Source organism: Oncorhynchus masou, chromosome 27 (genome assembly GCF_036934945.1).
Source record: "Oncorhynchus masou masou isolate Uvic2021 chromosome 27, UVic_Omas_1.1, whole genome shotgun sequence".
Classification (NCBI taxonomy): Eukaryota; Metazoa; Chordata; class Actinopteri; order Salmoniformes; family Salmonidae; genus Oncorhynchus; species Oncorhynchus masou.
In genome coordinates, this window is record NC_088238.1 from 45,855,071 (window position 1) to 45,876,923 (window position 21,853).

General features: G+C 46.7%; 1 protein-coding gene across 1 annotated transcript; it reads right to left on the reverse strand.

Annotated features, from left to right (window-relative positions):
* Positions 1 to 1,389: 1,389 nt before the first annotated feature.
* On the reverse strand, positions 1,390 to 20,959 carry hdlbpb (high density lipoprotein binding protein b). Its single transcript, XM_064940468.1, has 28 exons — positions 20,738 to 20,959; positions 19,476 to 19,555; positions 18,881 to 18,974; positions 18,364 to 18,518; positions 18,045 to 18,263; positions 17,634 to 17,840; positions 16,915 to 17,130; positions 15,958 to 16,164; positions 15,645 to 15,752; positions 15,116 to 15,220; positions 14,762 to 14,840; positions 14,535 to 14,674; positions 14,317 to 14,421; positions 14,105 to 14,218; positions 13,931 to 14,017; positions 13,663 to 13,794; positions 13,346 to 13,564; positions 12,925 to 13,146; positions 12,434 to 12,652; positions 7,494 to 7,638; positions 6,843 to 6,967; positions 6,600 to 6,704; positions 6,161 to 6,295; positions 5,939 to 6,082; positions 3,134 to 3,313; positions 2,761 to 2,877; positions 2,198 to 2,344; positions 1,390 to 2,059 (listed from the first exon to the last, which is right to left on the reverse strand). The coding sequence occupies exons 3-28, from the start codon at positions 18,954 to 18,956 to the stop codon at positions 1,967 to 1,969; spliced, it is 3,801 nt and encodes a 1,266-aa protein (XP_064796540.1). The 5' UTR covers positions 18,957 to 18,974; positions 19,476 to 19,555; positions 20,738 to 20,959; the 3' UTR covers positions 1,390 to 1,966.
* Between the last annotated feature and the right edge of the window lie 894 nt (positions 20,960 to 21,853).

Genomic DNA, 21,853 nt, shown 5'->3' on the forward strand with positions numbered 1-21,853 from the left:
TCACAGAAATGTCAATAAATAAAACGGGTTATAAATAAACAAAAACATAAATAACAAGAATTATAAACTGGGTGGTTTGAGCCCTGAATGCTGATTGGCTGACAGCCGTGGTATATCTGACCGTATACCATGGGTATGACAAAACATTTATTGTTACTGCTCTAAGTATGTTGGTAACCAGTTTATAATAATCAGTAAGGCAACTCAGGAGTTTGTGGGATATGGCCAATATACCACGGCTAAGGGCTGTATCCAGGCACTCCACGTGGCGTCGTACCTAAGAACAGCACTTAGCCGCGGTATACTGGCCATATACCACACCCCCTTGTGCCTTGTTGCTTAAATAAACAACCTGCGGTACACAGGACTGACACGGTTAAGACTCAAAAGATGACTCACCATGAAAAAAAATATGGAAGCTATTTTAGCCCCCCCCCCCCCCCCCCCCCCTGATGATTTTCAGTAATAACGGACTTGGATCAGCTAGTAACAGACTCAGGTTTTTTAAAAACACCGTAAAACATCGTAGGAGTTCGTCGTTTAAAAACTCCGCTCGCACAGTAGAACATTAAAATCTCCTTTCATCACCAAAACTGCAAAAATTAAGCAGTGTTTGCTTTACAACTCGTGGTTGATTTCTGCCACCCTGTGAACCTAAAATCCTCCACATCCCTCTTGTCTTGTAAAGAGGGCTGTTGGTTGGCTGGTGCTCTCCAGTTTCACTACTCGCTGGGTTAAGTTGGTTCAAAGGTCCATTACAAGATGCCTGGACTGTCGGTTTGGGGTTTGGCAGTGGGGTCCACTGACTAAAACAAGTCCTTTAAAATGCAACGACAACTCCAGCGATGTTGAAGTGACGTGGAGAGGCAAGACAAAGCAAGAAAACAAGAGGGGGAAAGTCTTTCCTCCAATGGAGGCGAGGGGGATGGAGGAGAGATGGAGAGAAGGGGATAGAGGAGAGAAGGGGATAGAGGAGAGATGGAGAGAAGGGGATAGAGGAGAGATGGAGAGAAGGGGATAGAGGAGAGATGGAGAGAAGGGGATAGAGGAGAGATGGAGAGAAGGGGATAGAGGAGATGGAGAGATGGGGATAGAGGAGAGAAGGAGAGATGGGGATAGAGGAGAGAAGGGGATAGAGGAGAGACGGAGAGAAGGGGATAGAGGAGAGACGGAGAGAAGGGGATAGAGGAGAGACGGAGAGAAGGGGATAGAGGAGAGACGGAGAGAAGGGGATAGAGGATAGACGGAGAGAAGGGGATAGAGGAGAGACGGAGAGAAGGGGATAGAGGAGAGACGGAGAGAAGGAGAGATGGAGAGAAGGGGATAGAGGAGAGAGGGGATAGAGGAGAGATGGAGAGAAGGGGATAGAGGGGGAGAGAAGGGGGAGGAGAGATGGAGAGAAGGGGATAGAGGAGAGAAGGGGATAGAGGAGAGATGGAGAGAAGGGGATAGAGGAGAGATGAAGAGAAGGGGATAGAGGAGAGATGGAGAGATGGGGATAGAGGAGAGAAGGGGATAGAGGAGAGACGGAGAGAAGGGGATAGAGGAGAGACGGAGAGAAGGGGATAGAGGAGAGAAGGGGATAGAGGAGAGACGGAGAGAAGGGGATAGAGGAGAGACTGAGAGAAGGGGATAGAGGAGAGATGGAGAGAAGGGGATAGAGGAGAGATGGAGAGAAGGGGATAGAGGAGAGATGGAGAGAAGGGGATAGAGGAGAGATGGAGAGAAGGGGATAGAGGCGAGATGGAGAGAAGGGGATAGAGGAGAGATGGAGAGAAGGGGATAGAGGAGAGATGGAGAAGATATGAGGACATGCTCTTTTTTCATCTGGCCTTCCTGGGTTGCTGGTTGAGGGTAACAGCTGCGAAAGAGCAAAAAAATGAAAAGGGGGGAGGCGGCGAAGGCGAGTAGCGATTTGTCCAGTGTTTGTTCTCTCCCTCTCCTTTCTCTTGTTTTCCCAGATGTCTCAAAACTTCTTGGGGCCCCAGGCAGATGTCTGTTTTGGGGCCAGGCCTGCGCCGAAGGTGGGGAAGTCCTCAGCATTACTCATATCAGGAGCCTGAGACACATAACAACACACAACGTCAGAACAACCTCACGATGACGAAGATATAGGCCTACATGATAATGACTATTGATGACGAGGAGGATACTGAAAGATGACACAAAGAATTAGGATGAGAATCAAGACACACACCTTGTCGTTCCAGGGGGCGTCCCGCACCACAAAGCCCTTGGCCGCCCCCCCGCTGAGGTCGCCACCCCCAACTCCACCCCCCCCTCCATAGCGGGACGGGGGCTTCATGTAGGCAGCCATCGTCTCGGTCTCTGTCACACTCAACATCTAGCATGGAAAGTTGGAGAGACAGTAGTCAAATAAAAAGGGAGAAAGTAAGATAGTAGCAGAAGAGAGAGACAGAGACAGAGAGAGAGACAAAGAGAGAGACAGACAGAGACAGAGACAGACAGAGAGAGACATACAGAGAGAGACAGAGACAGACAGAGAGAGACAAACAGAGAGAGACAGAGACAGACAGACAGACAGACAGACAGACAGACAGACAGACAGACAGACAGACAGACAGACAGACAGACAGACAGACAGAAAGGTTGCATGGCGGCAGAGAGAGACAGAGAGAGACAGAGACAGACAGAGACAGACAGAGAGACAGACAGACAGGTTGCATGGCGGCATAGGCCGAGGCACAGTTTGTCACGTTTACTCCATATGCTGATAATTGTCTCTCGTCCATCACTCACATATTCCTCCTCCAGATTGAGGAGGTGGTCGACGGCATTGTCCACACTCTCTGGTAGTCCAGTCACTGTCACCCTGCCTGGGTCCTCTGAACCCGGCTGGGGAAACCGGATGTCCACCTAAACACACACGACAGAGGAGAGAAACCATGCCACGTCAGAGTGTGGCACAAACACGGCTTTATTTGCATCCACAACATACTGTAGTTGTTAACATTTCAAAATAAAGGGCCTGACAAAAGGACTCCCGGAGGTACTGCCACAGAAAACAAAAAACAGTCCCCCTCTAAAAACAAAACAAACTGGTGCTGCGATGTCGTGCGTCGCTGTGAACCCTGGGGTTCAATCACCCCCCCCCCCCCCACCACGCCTGTACCTTGAACTCTTCCATGGTCTTGCGGACGGCCTTGCCGCGGGCCCCAATGATGCGTGCGTGTGTGCGGGGGTCCAGGTGCACGTCGTGGCTGACCATCTCCTGCAGCGTTGACACCAGCAGCTCGATGGCTGACCGCGCCTCTTCTGTGTTACGCTCATACCCAGAGATCACTATCACATCCTAGAAGAGAGAGAGAGAACAGAGAGAGATCACTATCACATCCTAGAAGAGAGAGAGAGAGAGAACACTATCACATCCTACAAGAGAGAGAGAACAGAGAGAGATCACTATCACATCCTAGAAGAGAGAGAGAGAACAGAGAGAGATCACTATCACATCCTAGAAGAGAGAGAGAACAGAGAGAGATCACTATCACATCCTGGGAGAGAGAGAGAGAACAGAGAGAGATCACTATCACATCCTAGAAGAGAGAGAAAACAGAGAGATCACTATCACATCCTAGAAGAGAGAGAGAACAGAGAGAGATCACTATCACATCCTAGAAGAGAGAGAGAACAGAGAAAGATCACTATCACATCCTAGAAGAGAGAGAGAGAACAGAGAGAGATCACTATCACATCCTAGAAGAGAGAGAGAACAGAGAGAGATCACTATCACATCCTAGAAGAGAGAGAGAACAGAGATAGATCACTATCACATCCTAGAAGAGAGAGAGAACAGAGAGAGATCACTATCACATCCTAGAAGAGAGAGAGAGAACAGAGAGAGATCACTATCACATCATGGGAGAGAGAGAGAGAACAGAGAGAGATCACTATCACATCCTGGCAGAGAGAGAGAGAGAGAACAGAGAAAAATCACTATCACATCCTAGAAGAGAGAGAACAGAGAGAGATCTCTATCACATCCTAGAAGAGAGAGAGAACAGAGAGAGATCACTATCACATCCTAGAAGAGAGAGAGAACAGAGATAGAACACTATCACATCCTGGAGAGAGAAAGAACAGAGAGAGATCACTATCACATCCTAGAAGAGAGAGAGAATTAGAGAGAGATCACATCCTGAGAGAGAGAAAGAACATCACTATCACACAGAGAGAGATCACTATCACATCCTGGGAGAGAGAGAGAGAGAGAGAACAGAGAGAGTACACTATCACATCCTGGCAGAGAGAGAGAGAACAGAGAGAGAGAGAGAGAGAACAGAGAGAGATCACTATCACATCCTAGAAGAGAGAGAGAACAGAGAGAGATCAATATCACATCCTGGGAGAGAGAGAGAACAGAGAGAGATCACTATCACATCCTGAGAGAGAGAGAACAGAGAGAGAACACTCACATCCTGGGAGAGAGAAAGAGCAGAGAGAGATCACTATCACATCCTGGGAGAGAGAGAGAGAGAACAGAGATAGAACACTATCACATCCTGGGAGAGAGAAAGAACAGAGAGAGATCACTATCACATCCTGGGAGAGAGAGAGAGAGAACAGAGAGAGTACACTATCACATCCTGGCAGAGAGAGAGAGAACAGAGAGAGATCACTATCACATCCTGGCAGAGAGAGAGAGAGAACAGAGAGAGATCACTATCACATCCTGGGAGAGAGAGAGAACAGAGAGAGATCACTATCACATCCTGAGCAGAGAGAGAATCACTATCACATCCTAGAGAGAGAGAGAAGAAGAGAGAGATCACTATCACATCCTGGAGAGAGAGAGAGAGAGAATCCTGGAGAGAGAGAGAGAACAGAGAGAGATCACTATCACATCCTAGAAGAGAGAGAGAACAGAGAGAGATCACTATCACATCCTAGAAGAGAGAGAGAACAGAGAGAACAGAGAGAGATCACTATCACATCCTGGCAGAGAGAGATCACATCCTGGGAGAGAACAGAGAGAGATCACTATCACATCCTGAGGAGAGAGAGAGACACTAGAAGAGAGAGAGAGAGAGATCACTATCACATCCTAGGAGAGAGAGAACAGAGAGAGATCACTATCACATCCTAGAGAGAACAGAGAGAGATCACTATCACATCCTAGAAGAGAGAGAAAACAGAGCGAGATCACTATCACATCCTGGCAGAGAGAGAGAACAGAGAGAGATCACTATCACATCCTGGCAGAGAGAGAGAACAGAGAGAGATCACTATCACATCCTGTGAGAGAGAGAGAAAGAGATCACTATCACATCCTAGAAGAGAGAGAAAACAGAGAGAGATCAACAGAGAAAGATCAGAGAACAGAGAAAGATCACTATCCCATCCTGGGAGAGAGAGATCACTATCACATCCTGGCAGAGAGAGAGAACAGAGAGAGATCACTATCACATCCTGGCAGAGAGAGAGAGAGAGAGAGAGAACAGAGAGAGATCACTATCACATCCTGTGAGAGAGAGAGAACAGAGAGAGATCACTATCACATCCTGGGAGAGAGAGAGAACAGAGAGAGATCACTATCACATCCTGGGAGAGAGAGAGAACACTATCACATCCTGGGAGAGAGAGAGAGAACAGAGAGAGATCACCTGGGAGAGGAGGGGGAAAAAGAGAATAAGAGAGTGGATGTGTAGATGAGAAAGACAGCACGGGAGATGGAGAGGAGAATTAGGTGCAGGAGGGAGGTGTGGAGTTTAGAAACAAGAGGGGAGAGGATGAGACGGGGAGGGATGAGAACACAAGAAAGAACAGAGAGGAGAAGAGGACATGGCAGGGCGAGAAGAGAGAGAAGAACTGTAAACACACAAAAATGACAAAGGAAAGATAAGAGGGAGTGGTGGAAGAGAAAGAGAGAGGGAGAGAGAGAGAGAACAACAGAAAAGAGCAAGACACACACTCTCCTGACCTGCAGTTCGTCCCCTTTATCTGGGAACTGGACGTTGACGTCGTGGTCTTTGCGGATCTGAGAGATGACCGCTCCCTTCCGGCCAATGATCTTGGGGTGGAACTTAGGATCTACTGAGATGGAGACCTTGAAGCTCCTCAAGGCCTGGAGGGATAGGGAGATACAAGTCAGTACTGTGTGTGTGTGTGTGTGTGTGTCTCCCTAATAAGTGTGTGTTCCTACCCTGTCCTCCTGTTCAGCCTGTAGTTCTTTGACTCTCTCCAGCAGGCCTGACTTGGCTCGCTCTACGTTGGCCACCTGACCTGTCACCTTGATCACATCCGACTGCTGCTCCGGCTGGGGTACCCAGATGTTCACCTACACACAAACACACACACAAACACACCGAGACACACACAGGGAGTTACAGTACAGAGTCAAATTTAGTCTGATTTTCCCACGGTTTCTTAGTTGTTCTACTCTGCCTTCTCTATCAGTTTGACGGCAATCTGATCAAGACCATCTTAACATGAGGTAACGCACTAAAATATAAATTATTTGCAGAATTGAATATCAGGGACGAAAGGCTATGATGAGCAAATGCAGTGTGCAGTACATCAAGATTGAACGTCAGAGCTGCAGTTCTACACGTCCACCAGAGGAGGGCGATGGAGCTCCATACCTCATACTCCTCCATCATCTTCCTGATGCCACTGCCCTTCTGACCAATGATGTAACGGTGTAGCTCAAAGGACACCTCAACATCCTCCGTGACGGGGACCAGAGCCTGGAGGGTGTGTGTGTGTGAGTGATTGAGTGAGTGAGAAAGAGAGGAGAGAGAGAGAGAAAGAGTGTGAGGAAAACAATAAAGGACACAACACTCTCCCAACAGAGTGTGAAAAGTTAACATCTTAACAGTTTATACCAGTAGGGCGATCTTTGCCAGCTCACACTTCTCCGTCCGCCCTGAGATGGTGATGACGTCACACTTGCGAAGGACAAACTCCGCCTCCGGGCTGGCGTCACCGTTCTCCTGAGGGGGCTCCTGTCCTGCAGCGTCACCATGGCAACAAGAACACGGCTTTTTTTGGAGTTTCTGGTGAAACTCCGGATGTTCAATTTCAAGATGACGTGTTTTGAACCAAACAACAAAAATGGGGTCATGTTTTTTTTAGGTAGAAATGAAGGTGCCGGATAGGTGTAGGTTTTTTTTATTTATTTTTTTAAATTTTTAACCTTTATTTAACCAGGCAAGTCAGTTAAGAACACATTCTAATTAGGTTAACCCATTACAGTCTAAGCCCTGTCTAAACCAGGGGGGGGGGTTCTACTAAACTATATGGATTTTTTTTTAAGGTCATACCAAGGATCATTTAGCTATTTGATTTGGAATTTTAAGGCCCCTGGATATACATTTAAAAAAAATCAATACATATTGGATTACATTGTTTGTTGTTGACCCTACTGCTATTAGCCCATGCAAACACATTGAATAACAGAGTCACTACATGGAACAACAGACACCCCCCCCCAGCTACACAGTACTTCCATTCATTTCCAGACCGCCTTGGCTGACCTGCTGTGTTGTTGTCGTCTCTCTCCGGGAACTTGACCTGCACCTCGTAATCTCTGGTGATCTGCTGGATCCTGACGCCTTTGGGCCCCATCACAGCCCTGTGGTACCGCTGGGGGACCACCACCTCAACACTCACCTGGGCCTCCTGGAGGGAGGGAGGGAGACGGTCATCAAAACAGACTACACAATGGTCGACTTCTTGCCCCGACGAGAAGCGCAGGCATTGCATTACGTCAACCAAGGGATGCGTGCCACGTCACCAACGGTGCCGTCAGGCATCACACTGCTATATCATTTCAAATGTGTCAATGAGTGTCTTTAGTTGTAGTTAAAGCTGTGACCCCTTATTGATGTCACTTGTTAAATCCACTTCGATCCGTGTAGATGAAGGGGAGGAGACATGTTAAGCCTTGAGACGTGGATTGTGAGTGGGCAAGACAGCAAAATGTAAGTGCCTTTGAACGGGGTATGTTAGTAGGTGCCAGGTGCACCGGTTTGTGTCAAGAACTGCAACGCTGCTGGGTTTTTCACGCTCAACAGTTTCCCGTGTGTATCAAGAATGGTCCACCGCTAAAAGGACATCCAGCTAACTTGACACAACTGTGGGAAGAATTGGAGTCAATATGGGCCAGCATCGCTGTGAAACGCTTTCGACACCTGGTAGAGTCCATGCCCTGATGAATTGGGGATGTTTTGAGGGCAAAAGGGGGTACAACTCAATATTAGGGAGGTGTCCTTAATGTTTTGTACACACAGTATATTTACAGTGAATTCGGAAAGTATTCAGGCCCCTTGAATTTTTCCCCATTTTGTTACGTTACAGCCTTATTCTAAAATGGATTAAATTCATGTTTTTCCTCATCAACCTACACAAAACACCATAATGACTAGAGGTCGACCGATTAATCGAAATGGCCGATTAATTAGGGTCAATTTCAACAATCGGAATTCTGTATTTTTGGGAGCCGATTTGCCATAAAAAAAAAAAAATGTTTCACCTTTATTTAATATTTATTTAACTTGGCAAGTCAGTTAAGAACACATTCTTATTTTCAATGACGGCCTAGAAACGGTGGGTTAACTGCCTCGTTCAGGGGCAGAACGACAGATTTTCACCTTGTCAGCTCGGGGGATCCAATCTTGCAACCTTACAGTTAACTAGTCCAATGCAATAACGACCTGCCTCTCTCTCGTTGCACTCCACAAGGAGACTGCCTGTTACGCCAATGCAGTAAGCCAAGGTAAGTTGCTAGCTAGCATTAAACTTATCTTATAAAAAACAATCAATCATAATCCCTAGTTAACTACACATGGTTAATGGTATTACTAGATATTATCTAGCGTGTCCTGCGTTGCATATAATCTGATTGAGCATACAAGCATACAAGTATCTAAGTATCTGACTGAGCGGTGGTAGGCAGAAGCAGGTGCGTAAACATTAATTCAAACAGCACTCTCGTGCATTTTGCCAGCAGGTCTTCGTTGTGCGTCAAGCATTGCGCTGTTTATGACTTCAAGCCTATCAACTCCCGAGATGAGGCTGGTGTAACCGAAGTGAAATGGCTGGCTAGTTAGCGAACGCTACTCGCTATGAGCCTTGGGGTGGTTGTTTCCCTTGCTCTGCATGGGTAACGCTGCTTCGATGTGGTGGCTGTTGTCGTTGCGTTGCTGGTTCGAGCCCAGGGAGGAGCGAGGAGAGGGACGGAAGCTGTACTGTTACACTGGCAATACTAAAGTGACTAGAAGAACATCCAATAGTCAACAGTTAATTAAATACGAATGGTATAGAGAGAAATAGTCCTATAATTCCTATAATAACTACAACCTAAAACTTATTACCTGGGAATATTGAAGACTCATGTTAAAAGGAACCACCAGCTTTCATATGTTCTCATGTTCTGAGAAAGGAACTGAAACGTTAGCTTTCTTACATAGCACATATTGCACTTTTACTTTCTTCTCCAACACTTTGTTTTTACATGATTTAAACCAAATTGAACATTTTTCATTATTTACTTGAGGCTAAATTGATTTTATTTATGTATTATATTAAGTTAAAATAAGTGTTCATTCAGTATTGTTGTAATTGTTATTATTACAAATACATGTAAAAACAAATATTGGCCGATTAATCGGTATCTGCATTTTTGGTCATCCAATAATCAGTATCGGCGTTGAAAAAAAAACGGTCGGTCGACCTCTAATAATGACAAAGCAAAAACAGGATTTCAATATAAGGCCCACAGTTGACAGTGCATGTCAGAGCAAAAACCAAACCACGAGGTTGAAGGAATTCCGTAGAGCTCTGAGACAGGATTATGTTGAGGCACAGGTCTGGGGAAGGGTCAAGAAACACAGTGGCCTCCATCATTCTTACATGGAAGAAGTTTGGAACCACCAAGACCATGAGAAACAAGATTCTCTGGTCAGATGAAACCAAGATTGAACTCTTCAGCCTGAATGCCAAGCGTCATATCTGTAGGAAACCTGGCATCATCCCTACGGTGAAGCATGGTGGTGGCAGCATCATGCTGTGGGGATGTTTTTCAGCGGCAGGGCCTGGGAGACTAGTCAGGATCAAGGGAAAGATGAACAGAGCAAAGTACAGAGAAATCCTTGATGAAAACCTGCTCCAGAGCGCTCAGGACCTCAGACTTGGGCAAAGGTTCACCTTCCAACAGGGCAACAACCCTAAGCACACAGCCAAGACAACACAGGAGTGGCTTTGGGACAAGTCTCTGAATGTCCTTGAGTGGCACAGACAGAGTTCGGACTTGAACCCAATCGAACATCTGAAAACAGCTGTTCAGAGACGCTCCCCATCCAACCTGACAGAGCTTGAGAGGATCTGCAGAGAAGAATGGGAAAAACTCCCCAAATACAGATGTACCAAGCTTTTAGCATCAGACCCAAGAAGACTCAAGGTTGTAATCACTGCCAAAGGTGCGTCAACAAAGTACTGAGTAAAGGGTCTGAATACTTTATGTAAATATGATATTTCAATATTATTATTTCATATATATATATTTATATTTATTTATTTTACCCCCTTTTTCACCCCAATTTTGTAGTATCCAATTATAATTATTTTAGTAGTTACTATCTTATCTCATAGCTACAACTCCCGTACAGACTCGGGAGAGGCAAAGATCGAGAGTCATGAGTCCTCCGAAACACAACCCAACCAAGCCGCACTGCTTATTAACACTGGTCGCATCCAACCCGGAAGCCAGCCGCACCAATGACAGGAGTCGCTGGTGCGCGATGAGACAAGGACATCCCTACCGGCCAAACCTTCCCTAACCCGGACGACGCTAGGACAATTGTGCATCGCCCCATGGACCTCCCGGTCGTGGCCGGCTGCAACAGAGGCTGGGCTCGAACCCAGAGTCTCTGGTGGCACAGCTAGCACTGCGATGCAGTGCCTTAGACCACTGCGCCATCCGGGAGTCCCCGATATATATTTTTTAACTAAAATGAACAAAAACGTTGTTTTTTTTCTTTGTCATTATGGTGTAGTGTGTGTAGATTGATGAGGGGGAAAAAAAAACATTTAATCAATCTTAAAATAAGGCTGTAACGTAACAAAATGTGGAAAAAGTCAAGGGGTCTGAATACTTCCCGAATGCACTGTATGTCTATAATGTCTATGTTAATGTTGTAAATGTATGTAAATTGTAGCCATTTTGTCTGTAATGTCTTTTTGGTTATGCGTCGGACCCCAGGAAGACTAGCTGCCGCCACTGTAACATCGGTGAGGAACGTGACCATTATGGTGACAGAGGCAGACCAAGTCTCTCATGCTATCCACCAGACAGTGTGCAACAAAACCCCTGTTTGCTACTGTATAGAGTTGTTGTCATTACTGCATAGAGTCGTCAATAGAGTTGTCATCATTACTGCATAGAGTTGTCATTACTGTATAGAGTTGTCATTACTGCATAGAGTCATCATTACTGTATAGAGTAGTTGTCATTACTGCATAGAGTAGTTGTCATTACTGTATAGAGTAGTTGTCATTACTGTATAGAGTAGTTGTCATTACTGTATAGAGTTGTTGTCATTACTGCATAGAGTTGTTGTCATTACTGCATAGAGTTGTTGTCATTACTGTATAGAGTTGTCATTACTGTATAGAGTAGTTGTCATTACTGCATAGAGTTGTCATTACTGTATAGAGTTGTTGTCATTACTGTATAGAGTAGTTGTCATTACTGCATAGAGTTGTCATTACTGTATAGAGTTGTTGTCATTACTGTATAGAGTAGTTGTCATTACTGTATAGAGTTGCTGTCATTACTGCATAAGTTGTTGTCATTACTGCATAGAGTTGTTGTCATTACTGCATAGAGTTGTTGTCATTACTGCATAGAGTTGTTGTCATTACTGCATAGAGTTGTTGTCATTACTGCATAGAGTTGTTGTCATTACTGAATAAGTTGTTGTCATTACTGCATAAGTTGTTGTCATTACTGCATAGAGTTGTTGTCATTACTGCATAGAGTTGTTGTCATTACTGCATAGAGTTGTTATCATTACTGCATAGAGTTGGCGTCATTACTGCATAGAGTTGGCGTCATTACTGCATAGAGTTGTTGTCATTACTGCATAGAGTTGTTGTCATTACTGCATAGAGTTGTTGTCATTACTGCATACAGTTGGCGTCATTACTGCATAGAGTTGGCGTCATTACTGCATAGAGTTGTTGTCATTACTGCATAGAGTTGTTGTCATTACTGCATAGAGTTGTTGTCATTACTGCATAGAGTTGTTGTCATTACTGCACATAGTTGAGTTGTTATTCATAAGTTATTACAAACTATTTTACATATCACACATTGGCTTGAGTCAATACAAGACTACACACTTCAGAACACATAAACAGAATGGAACACACCACCCCAGACCCCCACACACACTCCCCACACACACCAACCTACCAGATCCTCTATGATCTCCTGGATTCTTCGTTTGGCTGCCTCCACACAGTCCTTGGCCCCCTTCAGTGTGATGCGGTCGCTGTGAGTCCCGGTGCGGGGGAAGCTGACCGCCACGCCGCCGTATTCCTCCGCCAGCTCCCTCAACACCTGGCCTCGCCGGCAGACAAAGTACCGGTGGTGCCGCGTCTCCACAACCATGCTGTCCTCCACCACGTCGTCCTGAGAGAGAGGGGGGAGAAGGGGCAGGGAGGAGGAGAGGAGGGGGTGGGGGATCAGTAAAACAGAGGTAGAAAAAAAATGTGACCCCTCTGAGCTTCGTAAATTACAGACCAACAAAAAAACAAAAAATATATGCTGTTCTCTATGCTGTTAATATCCACAGTTTCAAATCTTGAACATGTTAAGTTACTGGACGAGCGCCTCTGTTTAAAAGCTTTCTTTCTACCTACTGAACATGAATCTGTTCCAACAGAAATCATCCGGACTAGTACCAGGTTTTTGACGAGTGTCTCCAGTTCTTTCTGGGCCAGTCTGACAGCCTCCTCCCTGCCTATGATGGTGATGAGCTCCTGCTCGGGCTCGTCGGGAGACGGGAAGATGATGCGAGCGCCCGTCCTGTCCCGCACACCACGGATGTTCACCCCGCCCTTTCCAATCAGGAACTTGTGGTACTCCGGCTTGGCCTGCAGCTCCGCCGTGAAGTTGTTCACTTGCTGTAAAACGAGGAGAAAGAGGAGAGAAAGAGAGGAGAGAAAAAAAGGAGGTGTAAGAGACTGGTGCTATTCAATTAAACTCAAAAATGTGAAACCAATTCTTCCACATTCTGCCTAATTCATAAAGGCGGGGAGGGGGGGGGGGGGTGGTGGGGGACAGACCTCCTTGCCATTTCTCCTCTACCTCCTCCTCCCTCACCTTCTCTTCAGCCAGTTGTAGTAGCTGTCTCTTGGCCCTCTCCACCTCCCCGGCGGGCCCTCTGACAGTCACCCTGTCTGACCCGGAGCCCTCGGAGGGGAAGTGGATGTGCACCCCGCCACAGTCCTCCATGACGGCCCGCACCAGGCAGCCCTTAGAGCCTATCAGAGAGTTGTGGAGCTTGGCCGGGATGGTCACATCTGACTCCTTGATGTTGGCCTGGAGAGAGAGAGAAAGGAAGGAAGGGAGGGAGGGAGGGAGGGAGGGGGAATGGTTGAATTATCGAGAGAGAGAGCGACAGAGAGACACACACTCACCAGTTCTCTCTGGATAGCGAGGATCCTGTCTCTGGCTGCTTCACAGTGGTTCTTCCTCCCAGTGATCACTATCATCTCACTGTTACTGTTCTCTGTGGGCAGGTCAATCTTAGTGGTGGTCTCCTCACGGATCTGTGGGACACACACACAAACACACATCATAAGAATGGCATACATTTTAAATGGAGGTTATTAGTTACAAGCATGTGTCAACACTTTAAAGTTAGACCAATATTTTGTCCTACTCTTCACACATTTCGTCTCTCACCTTTTTGATGTTAGCGCCTCCTTTGCCGATGATGTTTTTGTGGAACTGTTTGAAGATGGGGATGGAGAGGGAGAAGCTGTTCTCCATCTGAGAGAAAAACAAAAAGTAGCGGTGAGTAACCAGGAAGTGGTCCATTGTAAACAGGAAGCAATGCATGAATCAGTGAGGTCGTACCAGGTCTGCGATGAGTTTTGCCAGAAACTTGGCACACTTCTCCACCTCGTTCTTGGGCCCTCTCAGCTGCACAATGTCACTATTCTGAGCCGGGTCGGGGAAATTGATCATGACCTGAAAGAGAGCATCCAAAATAAGTCTGATTTCACACTAGAATGGGAAGTTACACTCCTAATATCATAAAGAGAAAAAAAAAAGTTGAACCTTGTTACCTCTGGGAACTTATCCCGGACCTCTTTGATCTTCTCCCCTTTCTGGCCGATGATGGCGCGGTGGAACTTCTGCTCGACAATCAAGTCTTTGGTACGCTCGTTCTCCTGCCCAGGGGGGGAAAGAACAGTTGTCACCATTGAATATGGACTCCGTCCAAGTTGCCGGGCCATTATACCAAATGAATGGGAGAGGATGGCACCACCCCCGCCGTCCTCACCATCCTCTGTGCCATTTCCATCAGCTCCCTGCGTGCCAGCTGCACACCCTTGGGGTCACCCTCGATCCGGACCAGGCCGCTTCGATCCGGCTCCTGTGGGATCCACACCGACACCTTGTACTGCTCTTTAATCCGGTTAACTGAAAAACACAGCATGGGATTTGCATGGCTATATATTAGAAAGAGTGTGTGTGTGTGCGTTTGTGTGTGTGTGTGTGTGTACTCACTGTTGGCTCCGTTCTTGCCGATGAGGTGTCTGTGAAAGCGCTGGTCTATGTTGACGTCAGTGTAGTCCATCCTCACCAGCTTAACACCAGGAAACAGGGTTTACATGTTAGAGTAGACGGCCTGGTTCCGTGCAAGATGTCCTCATATCTAGGGAGTTTCTGTACGTTGGTGGGTTAGGACTGGGCTGCTGTTAATGCATTTGGAAAAGGTGTCATTTGAACAAAACGTATTGAGCGATACATCGATATTGATCAGTTGTGTGTGTGTGCGTGTGTGAGTCAGACGGCGACATGCAGCTCTGCGGTGGGAACGAGGTGCCGTCACGCAGCTCCGCGGTGGGGGCCCGAACTCACCAGGTCTCTGATGATGTCTTGTATCTGAACCTGGGCCTGCTCCACCTCCTCAGTGGGGCCCTCCAGGGATATCCGCTCCTCGCCGTCTGTGAACTCAATGTGAACCTAAACACACAGGGGTTAAAGGTCAGGGGTCAAGCCACTTAAAGGGGTCATCTGGTTCTGGCTCCCTCCACATGTCAGCTCAGTGAGCTAAGTGTGTCTCAATGTAGCTAGGGAGGTAAAGAGCTTGAATCCCTGGAGTGCAGCAGGTATATCAGGCTTTTTAAGAGTAATCCATAAGTAGTGCACTATACAGGGATTGGTTGGCGCTACTGACAGACATGTGTCTGAGCCAAGCACATCCCAGGCAGGTGAGTGCTGTTGTTAACCACCTAAACATATAAACTCATGTTTCTGTCTGCAACCAAATATTTTGCCATATCCCTCGCTCCATCTCTCCCACCTCTCTCCCCAATTCTCTCTCTCTTCCCTCTCCCACCCTATTCCGTCTCTCACACTCTCATGTCGACCTCCCACTCTCACACACCTTGGGTAGCTGCTGTGTGATGCGTCCGATGTTCTGTCCCTTCTTTCCGATGATGAAGCGATGGAGCCAGGCCGGGGCCGTCACCTCCACCACCATCACACTCTTGGCCTGCAGACAGAGAGGCAATCAGGATCAGACACACACGCTGTATATCTCTCTCACACACACACACACACACACACACACACACACACACACACACACACACACAACGTGATTAATAAATGACTTGTTGATTAAAAGCAGACAACAAATCAGCAAACAAGACAATCGCTCCCCTCCTCTCCCCACTTCCTCCTCCTCCTCCAATCACCTTGGCGTAGACCTGTGTAAGTGCAGGGCCCAGCTTGTCCGGCTCGCCCCTCAGGATGATGGTCTCCGAGCAGGAGTCCAGCGGGGGCATCTCCACAGAAACCCCGGTGGTCTCCATGATCTCATGCAGGCTGTTGCCTTTAGGCCCCACAATGTACTTGTGCTGCGACTTCTTCACCTCCACTGAGATGGTGGTGGTCTTTCTCTTCTGGAGGACGTGGGGAAGGTGAGGAAGGGGGAGGAAGAGGAAGGGAGACGAAAGGGGAGGGGTGACAGAGGGGAAAGGAAAGAGGCAGACAAAAAAAGAGACAGTGTGCATGAGAGAAAGAGAGAGTGAGAGAGTGGAGAGTAGAGAGTCTCAGGTACAGTACAGTATTATGCAGTAAAGTACCATTAGCATTCCCATCCTATTGTCTTTCCCTTCCACTAGAATCCATACCCATTATCTCTGCCTGCTCTGTATCACCAACCCACCACGGCTCCACTGTAGCACAATGTCTCCTTCTCTTCGTCCTCTCTATGGTTCTCTGCACGGTCCTCCATCCATCCTTTACACACTCACTTTCCCTCACCATGAACCTCTATTGTCTAACACCGTCTACTTCTGTGAAATCGTGTCTAAGACGCACAAATCCATACAGTCCAGCGTCAACCACAACGCCCCCAGGATGTGCGCACACAGGCACACACAGAGGGGGGGGGGAATCCGTTAGCGTTGATGTTCTGTGATTGACTGCTGTTTTGTAGGTTCCTACCTTGTTTAGCTAGCACACCTGTGTAGGTTATTGTATAGTGGTTCCTAAGCAACCCGCTCCCTCTCAATCCCAACCTTGACATCAAACACTGACAAAAGGTAAGTCAATGTCATTCAGCGATACATTTGCTTGGATATTATGTGAAGATGTCGGGTTCGGGTCAGCTCTCGCTCTCACACACACACACACACACACACACACACCTTCTCGTCGTAGATGGCCCGTATGCGGCTGATGGCGAGAGCGACAGCCTCCTTCTCCCCGGTGATGACGATCTCGTCCTTGTGCAGGCTGGGCGGGGGGATACTGACGCGGGCCCCCGTTTCTTGACACAGTTCCTGGACCAGACGGTTGTAGGCCCCAGCGATGAACGGGTGGAACACCTTCTCCAGGGAGAGACGCTCCACTGCTCGCTTGTCCTGGAGGAGAGGAGATGGAGAAAAATGTAAAACGATCAAGTATTGTATGACACACACACACACACATATCTACACCATACGTAACCATATCAACATGGGTCTTTTTGTCTGGGTTTCATACCATAACATTAGTAGAGCTGTGACAATAACGCAATTTTATTCCATGGCAAACAATGAAAACACGACGTGGACCATTCTCTTTCTTGTCCTTTAAAAACCTGCTGTATGTAAAATATTGTGTGCTAATATGTAAATAAACGTGACTCTAGATGACAACATAATGATGTTTGTTTCCAACATTAGGGCTGGTTTCATAAAAAAGTTAAAGCTGCTTCGTGTTCTGTTTCCTTTCCACGATACTAACAAGTATTGCGATACTGGCATCGTCCCGGCTCTAATAATTAGTATGTAAAAAAAAAAAATTAACATATCGCTCAAAGCTGAAGCATCTCTGTCATCATCATCATCATCATTTTTCCCTTTGACCCCTGGCCCCCTCTGACCTGTTCGGCTGATATCAGCAGTATCTCGTGACGAGCCTTCTCGATGCCCTCCTTGGTGCCTGTGATTCTGATGTTGAGGCTGGGATCGTCAGGTCGGGGGATGGCGATCTTCGTGGCCGTTTTCAGCTCCAGCTCCTGGAGTTTCTCACCGTTCTTACCGATCACAAACCGGTGGTGCTCCTTGGGGATGGCCACCGTGGCCGAAGCCTGTAAACAAGGGAGGGAGGGAGGGAGGGGGAGAAACACAAATGTATATCGCAATAACAATAAATATGATCGGTATGACATTTGATATATCGTCCAACCCTACGCTGAACATGGAGAGCCTTTATAACGTTATGCAGCTGGGAATGGAGATTGGATTGAAAAACTAAAATTGAAAAACTAAAATTGAAAAACTAAAATCTGAACCTGTGTCTGCAGCCGAGACACGATCTCCTTACGGGCCTTCATGACAGAGTCCAGTTTCCCAGTGACCATGATGGAGAGGCCCTGGTCCTTGGCCAGCGACAGCTCGATGTGAGCCCCCGTCCTCTGCATGATGTCCAGGCACACCTTGGCCTCCTCGCCCCCGTCACCAAACTGGCTGTTGTCCTTGTAGCGCCGCTCCTCCAGGGGCACGTTGAACACCTGGGAGAAGGAGAGGGAGGAGGAGGGGGGAGAAGGTGGTGTGATGCTGAGACCACAACAGACTGTGTTGTACGTGTGCTTCGACATATGTGCCCGTTACCTGGGTGATGACAGAGGCTTTGATGGGTCTGATCTTGGAGCCCCACGCCCCGGCAGGCTCTCCAGACTTGTCCCCCGGAGCTCCCTTATTCTCCGGGAGCGGAGGGAAGGCCTCCAGGTAGGTGGGGATATAGGCCTCATCCTCGGGTACACCGCCTTGAAGGATGGGAGGGATGGATGGATGGAGAGCGACAGAGACATGGAAATAGAGGTGTAGAAACAAAGGCAGAAAGAGAGATTAATGCAACCACAAAGGCAGAAAATGCCAAACCGACACTGAAAACACAATCCAAAATCCATACAGACTTAGCTATAGCCTTAAAGCGTTTTCTTGACCAGATGTTACATTCCTAACGTAGAAAGCGTAAAAGAAAGTTCCCACATTCTGTTTTAAGCGGAAAAGGAAGCTTGGTTGAAGAATGCTGTATCCCTGAAAACCGGATGCATTCGGTTGTAGGCAACTCCAATAAGGGTGAGTAATTAGAACTCTATCCACTGGTCCCAGACCAGTATAATACCTGTCATCTCCTGGTCTTTGATTCCGCTGCGGTGTTCGGCAAAGCTCTCCGGGGTCAACACAGCCACAGAGCTCATGGTTCAAGAGTTATTCCACTGGAAGAGAAGGTGAAGGAGACACAGAAAGAGGATAGTATTAAACGCTGAGCCATACGTTTGTGGTCCCAAACTGCTTCCTCAAGTGTGACAGCCCACCATAAATACCAACTGGAGACAATTATTTGATCATTAATAGCCTGATAAGAGTTCTCTCTAGACCACCCCTCTCCTCATATACTGCACTCTCTTTATAATTTAGGCCTACGGTTCCTTCTCCAGTATTATATCCTTAGTGGGTTTCTAGTCCCAGAAGAGAGAGCGACACCCACTAGGGTAGTGGTTTAGCACCTGAGATTCAGCACCAATTAAAACCACACACACCTTGATGTAAAATACATAGACTAAAACACATCTATAGGCTAAACCTTTGAGTTACAACAGATTTATGATTTCGATCTTGTGAAGGAAAAACAGAGATAACGTATAATGGGAAGACATGCGTTTAAACTTTGTGCCAATAGCTATCCACCTTTCCTGGCCAGAGAGACCGGCACTAACCTGCAAAAGGTCAGTTACCAGAGAGTCCGTCCTGTTGGTGGCTACCGTAATCGTTTCAGTGCAAGTCTGCGGGTTTGGTCCTGGAGGGAAAGACAGAGACATACAGAGGAAAGAACAATCAAAAGCACAGTGTGGGGGCTGGTCAAAACAGTACTAATAAACACAGAGGGGAAAACATGGACAAGCAAAGATTTATCAAATACACCTTTCATCTTCCTCTTTGGCTTACTCCCTTCACTTTCCCCATCTCTCTCTCTCTCTCTCTCTCTCTCTCTCTCTCAAGACACACACACACCAAAACAACAAGCTCCCTCACCCCGCAACCCCAGTGACTTTGTTAGCCCTCAAGAGTAGGAACCAGGCCCCTGCTGTGGTGGTTCATGTCCAGGGGCTGGCAGGAGCAGCAGTAAATAGATGGTACTATGGATAGACTCCCGCTCTCTTCTCCCCCTGTTCTGGTTCCTTCCCTGGACACCTGTGTGTGTGTGTGTGTGTGTGTGTGCGCCCTGAAGACCTGACAGCCTAATTGGCCCCTCTGCCTGGGAGCAGAAAGGAGCACCAACTACCTTCCGCTGGGATGAGACTCAGAGTGCACACACACACACACACACACACACACACACACACACACACACACACACACACACACACACACACACACACACACACACACACAGCTCTGAGCTTTAAACTTAAACCTGATCAACAGAATTGTTGACATGCAAACAGAGTTAACAAACAGGATTGGGGTCATGATAAACCCAACCAACAACACAAAACACATTGTTCAGTACGTGTAACACACACACACACACACACGCGCGCGCAGTGGATAGTGAACTAGTACATTGCTGAATAATGCGCATAACTAACCATTTATTGTTTCATCCATGATAGCTAGCCAAATAATGAACATAAGCTAGCTACAGTAACTAACGTTAGGCATTCAGCGAACTAACAGTCAGGCTGACTGGCTAACGTTGACTGATAATCGGCTAACAAGCCTGCTATAATGTATATGGATTAGCTAGCTACCATTAGCTAGCTAGCTAGCTAGCCAGACAGATAACGGTAACAGTATTTTGCATCGCTAGCTGTACTGTTACTTTAGCTGGCTAGCTAACTATAGCTGGTGTTGTTACACATTTTATAGCTACTGTCCTGTACTGTTGTGATCATGTTCTCCACAATACTTGCAATCTCTTACATTGAAATGACATATTGTATAACAACACACATATTCTAACGGTAAGTAATCGTACCTTGTAAGACGAAATTTAAATGCTCTTCAATTTGACGGGTGATGTAAACACACGCTCCCTCACACATTCAACCACTGATTGGTCTGAAAGCGTTTCCCTAGCGGCGGAGGGGTTTCTACGTACGGTTAGTACTATACGGAATCATTGGGACGTCCTTACCCTAACCCTAACCGTACCCTTGTCCCTATCCTTGCCCTAACCCTTATCGTTACCCTTGCCCTAAACCTTATCCTAACATTATAAGCAGTGTGGTTCGAGCCCAGAATGCCGATTGGCTGACAGACGTGGTATATTAGACCGTATACCACGGGTATGACACAACTTTTATTTGTACTGCTCTAATTACGTTGGTAACCAGTTCATAACAGCAATAAGGTGGTATATGGCCAATATACCACGGCTAAGGTCTGTAGCCATGCGCTCTGTATTGCATCGTGCATAAGAACAGCTTTTAGCCGTGGTATATTGGCTATATACCACACCTCATCGGGCTTTATTGCTTAAATAACACATTGAACCGTAACCCTAACGTAACCGTTTTAAACGTCAACTTCAGAGGAGTGACGTCAGAATTGGGACGTCCCAAGAATGCCGTTTAGACTTTTCCTTTCACGCACACAACGTCAACCCAAAGTAAACACCACTCCCTCACCACTGAAAAGCCGCAGTATCTTCTCGCGGCAGGAGTAGCTACGCTAGTTAAATAGACCCTTCTCTGCCTAACTACGTATTTTATTCTAAGCAATGGAAAAAATGCATTACATGCGTACTAGGCTACGTATTGCATTTTCACTCTCCATTCATAAATTATCCATTGCATATACAATGTATGTGATCAAATTATTTATGATTATAGGAAAATGCACAAATCCCACAGCACTTTATGAAGAGATGCTTTACCTCCATATTCTGAAAATTAGACAATTTTTCAGATTGCTTTGTAAGTGACCGGATCTACTTCTCATTCATGGCAAACGGTCTTTTATTTTAAACACAAAATGCATAAATGAATAGCACTGTAATATTTGGAAAACATGGTTTCAATGTTTAAACTGTGACAATAACAAATGTAATGGCTATTCAATAAAACAAACCATAGAATAACCAAGACTGGAC